Source organism: Balearica regulorum, chromosome 5 (assembly GCF_011004875.1).
Source record: "Balearica regulorum gibbericeps isolate bBalReg1 chromosome 5, bBalReg1.pri, whole genome shotgun sequence".
NCBI classification, from domain to species: domain Eukaryota; kingdom Metazoa; phylum Chordata; class Aves; order Gruiformes; family Gruidae; genus Balearica; species Balearica regulorum.
Window position 1 is genome coordinate 23,674,092 of NC_046188.1, and position 18,086 is coordinate 23,692,177.

The 18,086-nt window shown below is 39.5% G+C and overlaps 1 protein-coding gene across 9 annotated transcripts in view; it reads right to left on the reverse strand.

Annotated features, from left to right (window-relative positions):
- The window catches only part of NRXN3 (neurexin 3), a 1,011,514-nt gene that overhangs the window by 136,006 nt on the left and 857,422 nt on the right, over nucleotides 1-18,086 (reverse strand). For all 9 annotated transcript variants that reach the window (XM_075753769.1, XM_075753770.1, XM_075753775.1 and 6 more), the window contains one exon: nucleotides 2,146-2,317. In XM_075753769.1, the coding sequence (XP_075609884.1) occupies nucleotides 2,146-2,317 (172 nt within the window). The remainder of the gene's footprint in view (nucleotides 1-2,145; nucleotides 2,318-18,086) is intronic.

The following is an 18,086-nucleotide window of genomic DNA, read 5'->3' on the forward strand; positions in this document are numbered from 1 at the left end:
AATGGAACTAATAAGGCTTGGTTTCCTGTAGTTATTGGCTTCTCTCATTGAAGCTTTTCTTTAATCTGAGGCATTTATAATGTCTCTTTATTATATGGATATTCTAGTATTTAACATGAATTAAGATCAAGCCACAGCCCTTTCTTCTGGGAGGGCTGGAACGTTGCCCTACTCCATTGGTTATTTTCCCTAGCCATGTAGGATCTTTATTTTTTTTAACTTTTGCCCCTTTTTTAAATTCAGCTAAAAAATCAGTTTAAAAGAAACTGGAAAAAAGTAGGGAGACACATGTACACACACAAAGTATGATCCCATAAGCCTCGTTTTCACAGGGACAGGCTGAAAACATCATCTACAAACAGCCAGAAATTGAAATACATGCATGGAAAGAAAAAAGTGTCTGGAATATAAAGGTGTCCTTTTCCCTTGGGGAACAACTGCATATACTCAATACTAGCCCAGAACATAAGATTAATGCTGTTTCTATAAAACCATACATCTTCTAATGAAAACACAGGAATATCTTTAGCCACAACAGAAGCAGAGGGTACTGAGGTATTCTCTCAGTGTGATTTATTTTCCCTTTTTAAAAAAAATAAATCTCTAAAGCAATGAGCTGAATATTTTGTTTCTTTACACCAGGGACTTACTACAGCAAGTAATAGGAGATGAAAATTTATTTGTGGGGTTTTTACTGACTATAATTGGCTGCCAACTGGATCAGAGGTATTTTACCACAAAATAATGATGAAAGGAGCAGAAGAAAGATGCTCAGTTAGGGTCTCCCCTAGCCATGCTTCCTTCTGTAACCAATGGATAACAGAGTTACAATCTAACTCAGCATGTCTGTCATGGCATTCTTAGAAAGCAATTATTTCACAGAAATAAGGATAACTATTAAAATGTACTCTTTTGCATATACACCAAAACACTGACAAAGTGTCATGCTGAATATCTGGTAGAGATCATGACAGGACAGATCACATATTAAAAACTTTCTTGTGTACTTTCTGAGCAAGTGAAAGAGATGAAATTATCCCCTTGGAGTAATTTATTAGTGTAACATTACATAAACAATTAGGATATATTTCTCATAATTTGAGATTAAGTGGCTTGTGGGCAACTTCTGCACAACTATCAAATTGTCTCATGTTTATCACAGAATTCTTCCTTCTGTCCCGGGTCAGTTATGTACAACCTAGAAAGGAAGAACTGGAAGTTGCTTAGACTTCATACTGGAAACCAAGACGACGACCATGGCTTGATCTTGGACAATAAGAAGAATGTGGTTAACCTTGGAATCCTTTTCTTGTGCTCCTCCTGTCTTTTGTAACCATTAACATCACCAAGCCTCAGCTATCTATCAGCATCACATACAGCAATCTGTTTTTCACTTGGAGCAAGTTTGACCTTTTAGCATGGTGATGTAATAGTATCATGAGGTTGTGATTTGCCAGTGGTGGGATAAAACACGGGACAGTGATTCAAGAGCCAGTTGTTCACTATTCCTGATGGATTTAGGGTGATGATTTCCAAAGAGATACTAAATTGTTCCACTGCATTTTGACCTAAAGTCAACTAAGAGTTGACAGCTTTGGCTAGATTGTGTGTCAACCTTTACATCTGCAAACCTAAAAGAGAGAGTGAAATTCAGATGATGATAAATTATGAGGCAAGCATAAGGTCTGTTCAGATACAGACAACTTGCAACTTGATCTTCCACATTCCTTATACTTCAACTCTATATCTATATAGATGGTAACTTAGGTGTGGCTAGAGTTACCCCTCCTTTTTGTAAGATCTGTTCAAAACTTTTCTCCCTTAAATAGTTATAAAATATCACAAGTAGCAAAACCAAGTCTGTTGTTGAATCAGTTTGTAACTCTCTGCAGAACCAGGATGCACTTAGAGACCTCTGAAATAGCAGGATCTATGTGCATCATAACACACAGTTGGCATGCTTATTCTTCCAGTGTAAAGGACCATTAATTTCTTTTCCAAGAGACAGAATATGCACCACCAGGCTAGTCAATTTATTATTGAGATGAATCAACAAAGATTTATATAGTAACCAGTTGTTATTAAACATTATTTTGTAGGTATACATACAATGAAAGAGAAAAACAAAGAGAAAAATGTATGTACCTGTTGGGTAGTGTTCATTCACTGGCCAGCTGTCAACCTGTAGTGTGGCATTGCCACCATTCCTGGTAAAGCGTACCACGTGGTATTTCCCATCATTTACAGGTGTGCTTTCCTCTTTAATAGAGATGTCCACTGTGCCAATATTGAAGACTACACCAATCTTGCCTTGCTCCTAAAAGAAAATAAAAAAAAAAATTGAAAAGAAAAACCCAAAAGAAAAAAACTCCAAATTGTAAATTGCCGCCTGTTAGGAGAATGTTCTTGGCCTATAAATCTCTAATGGGTAATTGTGCCGGTAGGTGGCACTGAAGAATACACAGAAGCACCATTTTGAGCTTTGTCAGGACACATCATTGGCTCTGCTTCAAAACAAACATTGTCTTTCACACTCTTCTTCACAACATTCACCTAAACATAGCGACTCATTTGTTCCCTCAAACCATCACAGAAGACAGGTGAGAAATCAGGCAGTAAGAAACAGGAGATGTGGATATATAGTCATTTGAGCAACGTCTCTACTGATTATTAGTAGTCACTTGTTCACTTGTCATCTGAAATGCAGCCACAGGCAGGCTGTATCCCAACTGTTTTGTTCTGTTATGCTGCTTGTGAAACAAACAGCCCCCACTGCAAAACAAATAACCGTGGGATCCAGCAGGGAGAACGCAGTTACAAGATGGATGGAATTAGAAGGGAGCAAAAATGTAATTAGCTGACTTTGACCACCTGAGGGAAGCTCATCGCTCTTAAACCAAACGGAAAACCTTCCAGATTTTCAAAAGACGGGAGTGGCTATAGGCTTTTACTTTTCTACATTACACCCCAAGCAGTGCCTTACCAATAAAGCAGTCCACCATAGTGTTTTCCCCAAACTTTCCACCAGTTACCAACTGAAAGGGAAGTAGGCAAAGCCAATTGTATCAGCCATAACACCCATAACACTTTCTCCTGCAGCTCCCCTCATGTAGTTCCATGTAATGACCATATTCAATGACTTTAGGTTGTAAAATATACGCTCAGAGTATATTCAGAAAAGATATCCATGTTTAGTACTACTGTTTTAAACAGTGCCAGAAATTCCCATCACTGTACAATATACAATTAACAGGAATGCATCTTCAAGCCCTCAACAAGGAGAGGCACAGTACACTGGTGTCAATGTTTACGAAGGCATATCAGGTGTATGCACAGATTCAACTCTGGTGTGGACAGGCAGAACTAAAATGTATCATATAGGAAGCCAATACATCTGCTAGCCACCGATGCTATAAAATTGGCAATAGCTTTGTTAACTGTCTCAAAAATCAAGGAAGAAACAACAAAAGAGAGTAGATGGCCATCTCATATCCAAATATAGCCTCTTTGAAACAAAACTGAGGCATACTAAAGTGGCAAGAGACAATTTTGTTACTGTTATTGCCTTACATATCTGCTTGGTGGGCAGAGGACTCCATCCTTCAGGGCTGTTACCCTAACTGACTTCACTGCATTCACATTAGCAAATCTCAGCAATAAGAAAGAAACATGTCCTCTTGTACTTGAGGGCCACCTCAGATTCCTGTCCTAGGTTTACTCTAGTCTCCTGGTATCAACAGATCTTTTCCTTAAAACCTCCAAGTCTTCCAGTTTCTCACAGAGGCCTCTCCTGATTCCCGCTTTACCTTACATTCCAAAGTTCACTCATACCAAAATAGTCATCACAAGTTCCTTTTCCCAAGTTCCTCACATCTTCAACATCCTTCTTTTTTTGAACTTTTTCTCCTAACACCATCCCCTCTAGTCCTCAGACTATAACACTGTTATTAGCAAAGGAAAACAAACAGTCCTGTAGCTGAAGAGGTCATTAAAAAATTTGGACTCTGTTTCAACTATTTGAAGTTTAGCACTATAACGCTAAGCACCCTGGTATTTTTCTCGTTATAATGGTAAATTTTAGACTCCGTTAAATGTATGTTGGATAGCAGCAGTGTCATGTACATTCACACTGCTATGCTTTGGATGGACTTCCCTTCAAGATATCAATTACCTTTTTTCACTGTAACATGGGATAAGTAGATCGCTGCTCCCAGCAGATGCATGAACTCAGATACCACTTGAAAACTATCAACCTTTCTTCTCTTATGCTACCCCCAAAATAAGGGAGATTTCAGTGAACAGAGATTTATTTCAGATAAAACCATTCCTGGCACAGCTTTACCACTTCTTTGACATATTAAGTGATGTCCCAACACTGTTTAACGAAATCTTCTGCTGGCATCCATATAATTATATGCATGGCAATTAGCAAAGAACAAGTGATTAATTTTTGCACAAAGACTCAAAGAATGTCAACTGACCAGGTAACCTGGCTACTGACGCGATGTGGTTTTGCAAGGTGCTGCTTTCTAATCAACGTCCCATACAGCTTTTCAACCGTCATCAATACATAATCTTTTTTCACAAACTGTGACCACTCTGAAAAGAGTCCTCCATGGTGAAGGCATGGCGTATGCAGGTAAGATGGAGAGCTGCGCCCTGTCTAATGGAACAGATCTCCACCACCACAGAAGAGGAAGGCATTAAGAGGTATTCAGCAGAGTGAAAGCTGCGTACCTCCAAGCCCTGCAGGCTTAACGAGGTAGAGATAAAAACTTGCAAGTGGGAAAAGGGATGGTGGGAAGTTTAACTAATCTCCCCTATGAAAGGAGAAAATGTTTCTGATCTCTCCTTTGAGGAAAAGGAGATAGCACCTTTCACCATTCCCTCTCCTTTGAGGAAAAGGAGATAGCTTCTTTCGCCATTCCCTTTCCTGACCCTTGAAGGAAAAACCCTATTTATAGGGCTAGTGATAACCCACAGGTAAGAGGACAAACTGGGAAAGAGATAAGATTCTGGAAGCAGAGGACTGCAAACCACCAGTGCCTTTAGTCTGCTGGAGAGCAGAGGGGAAACGAGCAAAACTGGTGCCCTCCTCATTCCCAAGCAGACTGCCACCCCCCTCCCACAGCCAAGGGAACAAAACCCCTCTAAAACCAGTGTAAACACTTTGTTGCAACTGAGGAAATGCAAAAATTTGTCTTTAAAAAAAAAAAATAAAAAATCATGGGCCTGACTGAAGGCCTTCTGCAGCTTTTTTCAGTCTCCCCTTGGGCAGAGCTCCCTGTAAACTCTTTAACGTGAGTTTGCAGAAGCACAACTTTATGCCAGATTGTGATACTGTTATTTGGACTGAGTAGGAGCTTGTCATGAAAATGGTTCTGTTCCAATTACCAGGATAAAACACAATATAACTAAGTACTCCGAAAGCAGGGCTATTGAAGCCAAACTGCACACACAGACTTCAAGATATAGTTTATTTATGGTATTTTATATCTCCAGGGCACCAGACACTATGAAAAAAAAGCAACAGTTAGCTTATGCATTCCGGGGGGGGGGTGGGGGGGGGGGGGGGGTGGGGGGGGGGGGGGGGGGGGGGGGGGGGGGGGGGGGGGGGGGGGGGGGGGGGGGGGGGGGGGGGGGTGGGTGGGGGGGGGGGGGGGGGGGAAGTAAAGAAAAAAGCCAAACACAAGAAAATCCTACAGGCAAAGAACAGTGACCATGGACATGGGGCAAATCCAGGATTTATTTTCAGGATCTCCTCGATTCCAGTTTCCTACACTACAACACCTCATTAAAAGCAGCTTTTACCAAGACCTACTTTCATTCAAAATCTGAAAGACAAGCTTTACCGTTAAACTTTTAACACCTCATGACAGATATGACCTTTCATTCCTTTCCACATACATTCAGCCAGTAGACTTTCTTTCCATGTTACCAAACACGGGTATTAACGAGACCAGTAGGTATGCGACAAAGATAGATTTACCTTTGAGCCACTATCTGTAACGTTTATTCCGTAGTTAGAGGAAAAAAAGTCCTAACCATCGAGCAAGGGAAAAGCTGAATAGAGCCACACAGCATGTGCAAGTTACATGCCCTAAAAGGGTTCAAGAGGCTTTTAACAGACAGCGTGCATTTTTTCCTCTCTGCATCGGTATTCACTGGGCTGTCCCAAACACTTTCTATGAAAAGGTGACCATTAATTAATGTTTTTGAAACCTCCAAGTGGCATTGAGTGCTGGCACTATATCTTAGAAAACTGAGAACCATTTTGTTTATAAATAATGAAGTGAACTCTGCATTTAATCTGTATTTTACTTCTCCCCTTCTTATTTAAGGCTACTGTACCAAAAGGATTTTTAAAGGTTTCTCAAGAATTTATCTTTTGTCAATTTTTCACATAAAATTGCTGCCCTCAAAAGCCACATTACCATTTCCTCACAGTCCCTCTGGAGATAAACTTCTCCCATGATATCTCTAAGGCTTCAGGCTAATAACTGTGATTACATAATGGAACAGTTGTAGATATACCACAAAAGCAAAACCAAGCCAACTACTAAAAAGAATGGACAAGGCCTCACCTTGATCTCTCTGTTCTACACCATGTCCTTGCACAGGCTCCTGGCAACAGTTTCTTGTTAGATGCACTGTTACCAAAACTTTTTAAACATTATTAAATGATGAGGGGGCTAGTCTACAGCATGGCTCAGGAGAGCTGCAATCTATTGCTAGCTTCTATGCTTAAGGAAGCATTATTTCACTTTGGGCAACTTTTACCTTTCCATGAAACAGATTCTTCATCTGTGACAGAGGGGTGATAGTCACCTATCTTCACAAGTTCTACAAGCCTTGTAAATCCAGATGTATTTTACTTAAACACTGATGATATCCTGACAATCCCAAACCTTTCAACCCTGAGAGCAACTACAATCCAAGAAGGGCAAGTCCTACAGTTTTCTCAGCTTCTACTTTCAACTCCTCTAAAACCCATTCCTTCCCTCTGAAGGGACCTCAGGAACCTTTCTGTGGTCTGACATTTTTGCAGGTACGTTTTTTCTTTTGTTACCCAAGGAGAACTAGAGCCTGTCTGCAGGCAAATTGTCAGGCCTTTGTTTTCTCTGTGCTGTGCCTTTAAATTTTGAAGTTATCTGTCTTTATGGAGCAGGTTAGGTGGAAAGAAAGTCAAATGAGAGTGGCACTGATTTTGTGAGATGAGCAGTTGAAGTGTGTTAGAGAGGACGCATGCACAAACAGCCACATGCACTGTGCTCTGAAAACAGCTTTACCTTTGAGTCTCCTTTTTTTTTAATCTAAAACTCAAACCATACAGACTAAAAGTATATAGCTGTTCTCTGTGTGCAGAAAGCATTTCATTAAAAAAACCCCCAAAAAACAAAACACCAAAACGAGAGAGAGAACCCCAGGCAATAGGACAAATCCTACTTTCAGCTGCATCGATATGAATCGATAGCAATTCTGTTGAGGAAACTCGATTCCTACTGATGCAAGTGGAAGCAGAGTTTATCCAAGTATCTTTATTTTTTTTTTTTGTTTATTTTTATGAAACTAAATGTAAAAAAAAAAAAAAGGCATTTATAAAACATAACTGAAATCTGACTAGAATCCTGATAACTGTGTTTTCTCACACTCATTTTACTTCATCATTTTTTAATAGTCACTACTCTGCAGACTGCCTCCTCCTCCTCCCACCCTAGCTGGTTCCAGGATGACTAGACATCAGCCCAAACCTGGCAGACAATATTCCTAGTTATTGCTTCCTGAAGACCACTGCTGATTTTGCTGCTCTCATTTGAAAGTGATACAAGCTCTTTCAGTAATACAAGCCATTTCACACTGTAGGAAGGTTTTGTAAGCTTTTTTTTTTCCCCCCACAAATGCCACATGCATACACTTCAACTCTGCTACCCTCTAAATTCAGGAAAATGGCTTTGTTTCCTTATAACCCCAAGTGCTGCTCTTCCTGGACTGGCTTCCTTCTACTTAGGCTCCTCAGACTTACAGTCTATGTTTTTGAAAAGAGCTTGAACTTTCATTTCCCCCTCTTTGGAATTTTTTCCACTTTATTCTTTAAGTATTTTTAGGCTTGATTTCCTTTGGGGTTTTTTTTTTGTTGTTTGCTTGTCTGATTGGTTTTTATTTTTGTTTTGCCTCAAACGTGATGCTGGATGTTAGTCCAGCTGTCAGATCGTTCACCTTCTATAGTTTGGGGGACTTTGCACAACAGTGCTAAAGGTAGTGAGGTATCCAGGAGAACTGAAGGTATAGATGTATATTCCACAGAGGGCATTCACTAATTACTACAACTTTGAATCACTTTATCTGAACTTGCACACATACACTCATGTGTGCTCAGAGGACACTTCTGAGCTCCAACTATAAATGCATGGCTGTACAGGCCTTTCCAGGATATGTGTACCAATGGATTTAAGAAGGGGAAATATTGGAAGCTGTATTCAGCACAGAGTATAAGGCAGTTACTTCTACTCCACTCCGCCTGCTCATATTTAATGCCATCTTTAGTACCACTGGGAGGTAAGCCTGCAGTAAGAATTCAATATATACAAAACTCTAGAGTTGGGTAAAGGGAGAGCTTACTGGATGAAATCCAGTAAGGATGAATCCAGTAAGGATCTCATCCACATAACGATGGCAGGGAAGGCATGCTCAAGAACCAGTACAGCCACCCTGGCAAATATAATAATCAACAAAAGCAGCAAATGTTGTTAAAGAAATGACAGGCATTGAAGCCCACTTAGAAGCTTTTAATCAGGGTTCCAACACTTTACAGTTATCTTGAAACAAGAAAAAAACGTTATTAAGGTGAAAGGAAGTACATAGGCCAGCTAATTTTGGCCAATTTTTGAAAGCTATTATAAGGAACAGTAGATCGGTTTTTTGTTATATACTGCTTGTTACTGCTTCTTTAAGGTGCTAAACCAGATCTACTAACTGCCAGTTAGAAACCTATTTATCAGAGAGAACGATACACACAGAGGACAAAATAAATAGAAATTATTGCCCTTCAGGGCCATGTTTTTTAAAAGAAGCAATTCTCACAGATACATAATTTATAAGGCTAAAAAGGACAATTTTTATAATCTAGTCTGCTCTAAAATTTTATATGAGGCCATATATCTTGTCTGAATTGATTCTTTGTTGAACTATAGGATATATTTCAGAACAACACTTATTTGTGATTTGAACATTTACAGCTGAGGAAAGAAGCCTCAGAGTCACTAAAGCTGCATCTTTGATGAGATTGGCCCAGTGCTGAACATGGTCAAAAAGGCAAGTGGAATGTCAAGAATTATAACAAAAAAAGAAGAGTGTACTAAAGGAGAATCTCTGTTATAAGTTAATGGTGCACCTTTGACTTTAATTCTTGAACACAGTACACAGATCTGTACAGGCTGTCTCAAAAAGAAAAAGAAGCAATATAAAAGGTTCAGAAAAGTACCACACTCAAAATTGTATATACAAAACCATAAAAATTAGAGATGATTCAGCACTAATTTTTTTTATCACTCAAAGAACTACAAATATGTAATAAAATCATTTGGTAATAAAGTTTAAGCAAAGAAAGTACCATTTGAGACAGTACATAACTGAATTGTGCAACTCGCTGTCACAGGATGTTTCAGATGCCTAAGATACATTCAAAAATAGACAAATTCATGGGAGGAAAGTCAATCAAGAGCCATTGAATACAAGAATGTGAATATAACGTCCTGCTCAGCAGTTCCTTCAAAGCAGATCACTACCGTTTCTTTTAACTTTTACTTCCTATATTGAAAAACCATCTAGCACCATACTTCTGTAAGTGACTTGTAAGACTGTGATGAAGTAAATATTTTCTTGAAGGTTCTTACTGATTCTTATTCATTTTATAAAGTGGTGAAACACTGAAACTGGCAAAGATTAATGAGAATTTCATCTTTTTCACTGAAGGTTTAGAAAGGGTAGTTTAGATAAACATCTGCCAGGGCCAGACTGCTGTACTTAGTCCTGCCTCAGAGCAAGAAAATGATAGAGCAGATGACTGTGACTGCTTCTCCCACCTTTTCAGAGCATAAGGGAAAACCACTTAGCTGAGCTTCTCACTTGAAAGCAGGTTTTCCAGTCTTTCATTTAATATTCCCCACGCCCCTCCAAAACTCCTTCAGTTTACTAATACTTTTCCTCAAATGTAGACACCAGAAATTTTTAACTTTAGTTTACAGAAAATACACGACCACTTTCTTTTTATGTTCAAAGACTACATCATATCTTTTGGCCACAGTCTTACCATGGAGGGTCGCATTTGAGGCTTATTTACCACGACCAACAATCTTACTCAGGAGTACTCCCTTGTATTGAAAGATGACCTCTACTCTTCATTTTGAGACATATTATGTTATTTAGTGGAAGTAAAATGTATACCAACTTCCTTGGCATACATCTCCTTAAGAGCTTACTAAGCTTTCCAAACTGCCCTCCATTTTTTGCCAGTTGACTGTTTATGTGGGGCACAGGCTACCTTTTTTGCTTGACCAAAACCCCTTGCAATATCACAGAAATACTGAGTCACCAGTGGGATGTGAAATTGCATTTCTCTTGCTTTAATTTTACTTTATCTCCTTCTCTCCCTTTGTCTTTCCCTCTTTCAATCTTTGTCTTTTGTCTGATAGAAGTTTCTTTTACAAACAAAACTATACTGAAGACAAGCAAAAAAACCAGACAAGAAGCGCAATACTATGACAACTCTACCAGGGTCAGGAGTGATTAAGTACTACATCACACACAAGATATTTCAGCCAAAGAAAAGCATGTATGAGATACGGAGGCTGCTTGCTTTTTTCAGCCCAGATACATAAAGCTCTGATCAGGTGCTGGGTATCACTGCAGGTTTTTCAGTAACATTAAGACACAATATCAACAGAATTACACTTAGGAATTAATTTGGCACCAGAAGCTTCTATATTGCATATAAGGTGATACCATCACTACAGTTTGAGACCTTTCAAATTTTAATTCACTCATAGAGGTAACTGAGTCTAGTTAGAGCACATGGTTGAAAGAAAATATTTCTTTTCCACTTTTACTGCTGCTCTGTTGTACCTTGAACAAGCCACTACTCTCCCCACATTTTGTCTTACACTATGAAGCCACAGGCTTATGAAACAGTATATTTGTATATTATCTACTACAGTGGAGCCCTGGTGTCCAGTGGGGCCTCCAGATGTTGCTGCAGTACAAATAATTAGTATCAAGCCAAGTATCATCATTACCATGGCCAGGCTTGTACTAAGCTCACCCTAAACCCATTTCCCCAAAATCTGGGGAACACTGTGGCACATGTAGTTGCTCTTACTTAAATCTGACACCCACTGAGCAAACCTAGTAATCAGTGATATTCAGGAGTCTTAGAAGAGAGGCTTGCTTCTGTGCTATTCAATGCCTAGGACTGTGTGCCCAATTAAATCTTTTCTTCCCATGACATAAGAAAGCACCAGTAGACTGCCAGTCAATTACCCTGCAGTTAAATGTTACAAGAAATCCATGCAGGTGTGTTTAGGCCACACAATTTGTGGAAAACAATTGTTGTTACACAGCTGGTGAAGCTCCAGCCACGAGGCTGTTAATCTCTCTTGTGTAGGGATATCAGAATGCAAGCAAAGAAACAGAAATTAGCAGCATGCTGAAAAACGTCATTTCCTAGGGAAACAGAACACAAAATGAATTAAGAAAATTATACTCGTCTATTGGTTCACTAGCAAATACATTATTCAGGTGGCGAATTTGTTCTCCCAGTTTACAATACACATCATGACAAACCTGCCCTATCTGATGGTGTGAAATCCAACTATAATAAGGATTAAACATTCTGATTTTGAAAATATTAATAGTATATCCCAGAAAGTTTTGTGAAATTATATCTTTTAGGTATGCTTCTGCACTAGGGCAGAAACAGGAACTGTTCTGAATGTTGATGTTGGCTCCTGTTTTTCTAAAGGACTGAGCCAATGCATACCGCGCGCTGCATTTTAAACTCAAAGCATCGCCAAGCTACTGCAGTCCTGCATTACAAAATTGGCTGATTAAAAGCAGGCGTTTACATTCGTTTCTAAGTAACGAATGTAACTCACTCCTCAGACAAAAATGTGACCAGCTGCTAAAATGTCACATCCACTCAATAAAGAAATGACTGCAGTAGCAAGTCACATTTTAGTAGGGCACAAGAACGAGCAACTTGCTCAAAAGCAGAGATCTTCCAGGAGAAAATATCTCCATCCACCTCACAATGTCTCCCTTGGAGTTTTAATCCACTGGGTAACATTGCCAACAATTTACGCTGACAGAGGCTAAAGTGGCAGTTAGACAAAATACAGCATCAAAGATGTGATACTTACAGGCAGTGTGGAATAAACTACGTACCTTAACTACTAGGCTTCCTTATCAAGAGCATTGGTACAATTGTGAGATGTCTGTGGGCTAAAGGCACAGCATATATCACTCTGTAATAGCAATCAGGGCTGTCTGTCTCAACCCATAACCCGCAGAAAAGTGAGCACTTGTCACGAAGACAGCATTAAAAAAGGACACTACTGTCTGACAGGAAAGGTGATCGCAAATATCAACTTGCCACCATCCAATTAACCCAAGCGCAGTAGATATAGAACTGCAAGGGCTGAAGAGGCTTTGGACAAAATTAACCCATTTAAACTTGGTTTTGCCTTGAGTGTATTTGGTTGTAAACTCTCATCTACCCTTAATCGTAACCAGTATTGTAGGGTTTCAGAATGTTCCAAAAATACGTGCCCAATGGTATTATATCACTAAGCACTATATATTACTATATTTTCCTTTTTCAGTGTGGATTTTTTATGGAATTCGAATAGAATTTAATGCATCCAGGGTGTATGTTCTATGTTCCTTTTGAAATCTACAAAACAGATTTCATGAACTGTATATAATATCAACAGCATATTGTAAACAAAGTAGGTAGTCATCTTTTCCAGACAAGCAAGAGGTTTGAGCTAAAGTTCAACAGGCCTCTCCATTCAGCCAAGATAATGAGGAAAATACGAGTATATGTAAACACAAACAGTGCCTGGATTCAATAACAGGTTATTTCTAGCTTTTCAAAGCTTGCTTTTTTTAAACTGCAAATTTTTTTTAAAGCAAGTGTCATGTGGCTTTTGAGATGTGGCTGGACTTCAGCAGAAGGCTTTTCCAATCCTGAATCAAAAAGATTTCCTAAGATTTTTGAATAGGAGTAGAAAATACAGATTACAATATACATGAATACGAACAGTATGTGAACGCTACAGTATAGGAAACATATTTCTAATGAAAATATCCTAATTACCCAAAATAATTTACTTCTCTGCAGATTTTAATACCTTTCTATGACAGAGCACTACTTGGTAAGGAATAGTGGAATATTAGACAGTGATGGAAAAAGAGAAGCACATAGTGCTTTTGAACACACAGCTCCCCAAGGAGGCCACCAATAGTACCATTTGCATGTTGGAAAGCAGAGACAAAGAGAAATGACTTGCCAAAGCTTTGCAGGAACAGAACAAATAATTAAAAAGTCCTTTATATTCTTAGGTCAGCACCTTGTCATTTACACTACCTTGACTTTGCTGCCAAAGAACGTTTCAAACATTCATGTTTTACATATGTGTAGGATGCGCTAACTACTAAAGAAATTCAAATAGATTTCTCCCATTTTCCTTGACTGCCTTTATATTTAGCTCAATGCATGTTTTCCCATGATGCACTGTTGGCGGATCTCTGATCTAGTAACTTGTGGTGCCCATTTCTAGGGCCTTCAACCTGAGCGTGTCTACCCCCAAAGTGGCACTTGGCCCCTCCAATCCCAAAGGCATTATTTACATTCATCTTCACCAAAAGTCTGCATCTGAACCTTGTTGGAAACAACACCTTATACTGAAGCTGAATTTTCCTACAGAGAAAAGATGAGAATTTTACTGAACAAAGATGGGCCACTGGGAAAAAGTTATGACTTGGCTATTTGCATATTTGTTTTGTGTTGTGGAATTTGCTTCTTGTAAAGCTGCTCGGCAAGGAGATACTGGCCAGAGAACTTTGCCAAGTTTGTACTATGTTGGTTAGATCAGAACTCCTGCTGTCAAATCGAACCTTGATTATTGGGAAAGGATGTCATACAGAAAGCTGAAGAACTTCCAGGACTATTTTTTTTGGCATACTAGGTGTGGGAAGGAGTAGAGAGTAAGGAGAAAATTAATGTCACAATTTCAGCTTCTGTACCTCTTTCTGATATCTTCTCCTCTGTACCTTTTAGGAAAAACATTATAAGATCTGAAAGGACAACCTATATATCAAAGGAAACTGCTTTCTTAGGACTGTGCTGAGATTCTAATCCCATAGCAATGCCAGCTGCCCTTAGATGATGAGGGTCCTCCAGATTCTCTAACACTTTGAAATCTAGTGGGAGAGAAACACAAGTGAATTAAGCACGAGGATGTACTCCTTGACTCAGCTTCCCACTCTGTATGGCCACTCACTCATTCACATTAGCTTCCGTGGGAAGAAGCTATGTTTCATCAGGCCTTCAGGAAGTGCCAAAGGCCCACCTGTAGAGACAACCTCCTTTTTGTAAATCGTTGTAGCTACAATTAGGAGCACTGGGGTAAAGGTGGCTCAGGGCATGGGAGGTAAGACCAGTACAGAAACAGACTTAACACGTCTATGCCTTGATCAGGGTAGAGTTTTTGTGAGGAAACTGAAATAGCCAGTGGAACTTAGAGCTGCAGGACTTTTGTGATTTAGACTATACTGTTTGTGCTTACATACTGGAATGAAAAATTTTCTTGCCTTTGTCCAGCACTCTGTGATTTGGCAACACTCAGTAAATATTACCCAAGTACAACAACAGAGTTCCTCTCATTCATTATTTTGTCAGCATGCTGTTGAAATTAATAGGTCAAACCCTGACATTTGTATTCAGGAGAAAGCCCTACAGAGGACCCAGATCTGAAAAAAGATATAGCTTGATACTGTATGTTCAGTACAAAATATCATAGCCTTTAGAAATCAAATTTCAAAAACTTGCCATTTCGTTTAGGGAAATAAGAGTAAGAGGTGCCTTATCTCATCTTTTTGCGATGATATGACTATAGTCCCAACTCCCCAGCCCTTCTTCTTCCTACACAATCTACCACCTGACTAGCTGATTGGGAGAGTCAATTAAATTGTAACAGGTTGATTGTGTGAAATACAAACTGAAGGAGAGATAAGAGTGATGGATGTCTGTGGCCAGCTATTACAGTTGTTGTCTGTGGCTGTTCTTCATGCAGATGGAGGACAGTATTGGCAGCATATGGCATGGGAGTTTGGGCTTGGAAGGCAGATACTGCAGACGACTGATGAAAGGAATTAAAACCAAAGCAGCATGGTGGCTAGCAAGCCAGTCTGACAGATTGAACTGTTGACCACCTTCCTAGTTTCTGCACTTCTATACCTTGTGGGTATATATATAGGTGGGTATATATATAGGTGACCTCTAGGATCCACCTCCATTCCTACTGCTCACTTTTTACCTCTACCTGCAAAGAGGGAGCCAGGAAGCCTTAGATGGAAAGGGGATAAAGCCAATAGCCCTTCTGGTAGATGCATCCAGGCAGCAGTTAGTCAGTCAGTCAGTGATGCTGGCCTGGGTGACAGTCTCATAAAACACTATGAATACTGCTTGTTCCTTTAAAACCTTACCACACCCTGGATAACTAAGTGTTTTAGAAAATGGTCATTTGGGCACTTTAGTTGGTGGGATACACAGAAGCATAAGGTGATGGAGACCAGCAGCTGTCCCTACAGCAAGACTCCCACTACAGCTTCAATGGCAAGGCACAGGTCTTAACAACAGGATGGCCTGCACATCACAGAGCCACCCAGCCACTGCTGTCACTGAAGCCAAGTTCTTAATCTCTCGCACTAGCTGTGACCTAGGTTCCGTGGGGTTAACGTTTATCACCATCTCTTTTTCTCCTGAACAGTTTTAGCACTAATCCTGGATAACCTTTCTTCTCACATGGTTCTCCTTCTTGTAATATCAGAGTTTGGACTTGTTTCTCCTCCCATTAGATTTCCTGTTTCATTGCTCTTGGCATCTTTAATCCTTGTCATTTACGAAGACCCAAACTACACTGTAACAGGAAGGGGCTTCTCTGGAGTCTGGTAAAATTTCAGAATGATTTCACCAGATGATTTTCGATGAAAACATTCAGAAAATATCATAAGTGGAGAAGCTGATTTTAGTTGACCTTCCTGATAAGCAAATATTGAATAGATCATTAAAAATTACTTGCTTTTACCTTACTAATGAGCCTGCCTATGTTCATGCATGATAGTTTAGAGTCAGTAGCCTCATCTTTTCAATGTCTCTGCTATACCTATGCCATAGACAAACTATGGCCTTCAAGAACTTTTTAAAGGGCAGCTACCAGCCAGCTCAATAGAAACTTTAACACTGTCAATTTAAAAATAAATTCTATAATAGTGAAAACAGAGCCAGTTACCTCTTAGAGCACCGGCTTTCACAAAGAAATGCACCTGAGGACAATACATGTCTTCAGGATCCAAAAGATTATTCTGCAAAGCAGTGTGCAATGCTAGTGACAGAGCCTAGTCAGACTACGATATAAAGAAAGCTATACCAACAAAACAAAGCGGACAGTATACGTATGGATGTGGAAGCACTTCAGAAAAATAAGGAATGCTGGCATGGATTCGCTGTGTTTATAGCTATCTTGTGTTCTAGGTTTTCTCATATTACAGCAGCAAAAATACCAGAAAAGTAGAAAATACAACGAAATAGGATGTGCCTGCTTTTTGCAATGTTCCAGTTCATCTCTGTGGAATCCCATTGCTCCTCTGAATAAATATCACTATCCTCAAATTGCTTTGTACCTCATTACAAAATTAATAATTGAAGACTTTCCTTCAGAAAATGGATAGAGTTTTTTTGGGAATGAGTAATATGAAGAAGCTTGTGCTGACCCACCAAACATCAGTCATGCTCTTGTACCAAAGGAGAACACAGTACATGACATAAGTGAAAGAAGCTCCAGGCAATTTAAGTAACACCCGCCTGCATGCAGGGATAACCTATACTATAGCTTTAAGGCTGGATAAAAGAAACAGATTGTGCTTCTGTATCATGATATCATGATGGTCTTTTTTCACACAGGAACACAAGTTAACCCAATTACAGTCTCCCTAAATAGATGGGTACAAATGACAGCCGGAATGCACAGCAAATTCCTACGTCAGGGCTCTGAAAGTTTCATAAGGGTTTGCACAGCTTCTCAACATTGAGCTTCAAACACTCACAGAGAACCGTTCTAGTGCATGAAAGGAGACCATCAATGAATGACCAGAATACTTCAGGAAGCACAACTGGTTCAGCATTTCAGTTCTGTTTTGAAAGAAAAGTGTCGAAGATTTCAAAGCAAACACATATTGGCTTTTAAACTTTTCAGATTTTTTGTAGAAAAATGAAAAAGTAATAAAAAATTAAAGTGGTTTTATTTAATTACCCAAATTTTGTTAGAACATTTTAATTTCTAGACATATTACTTATGCTTCCACTTGGTCTTTATTTTCACAGAATCATAGAATGGTTTGGGTTGGAAGGGACCTTTAAAGGTCATACAGTCCACCCCCCCAGCCATGGGCAGGGACATCATCAACTAGATCAGGTTGCTCAGAGCCCTGTCCAACCTGACCTTGAATGTTTCCAGGGATGGGGCATCTATCACCTCTCCACATAACCTGTTCCAGTGTTTCACCACCCTCACCATAAAAAATTTCTTTCTTATATCTAGTCTAAATCTACCCTCTTACAGTTTAAAACCATTACACCTTGTCCTATTGCAACAAGCCCTGCTAAAAAGTCTGTCTCCACTTTTCTTGTAGGCCCCCTTTAAGTACTAAAAGGCTGCAATAAGGTGTCCCCGAAGCCTTCTCTTCTCCAGGCTAAACAACCCCAAGTCTCTCATCATTCCCTTTCCTTTGAAGAAAAAAAGGAAGCAGAA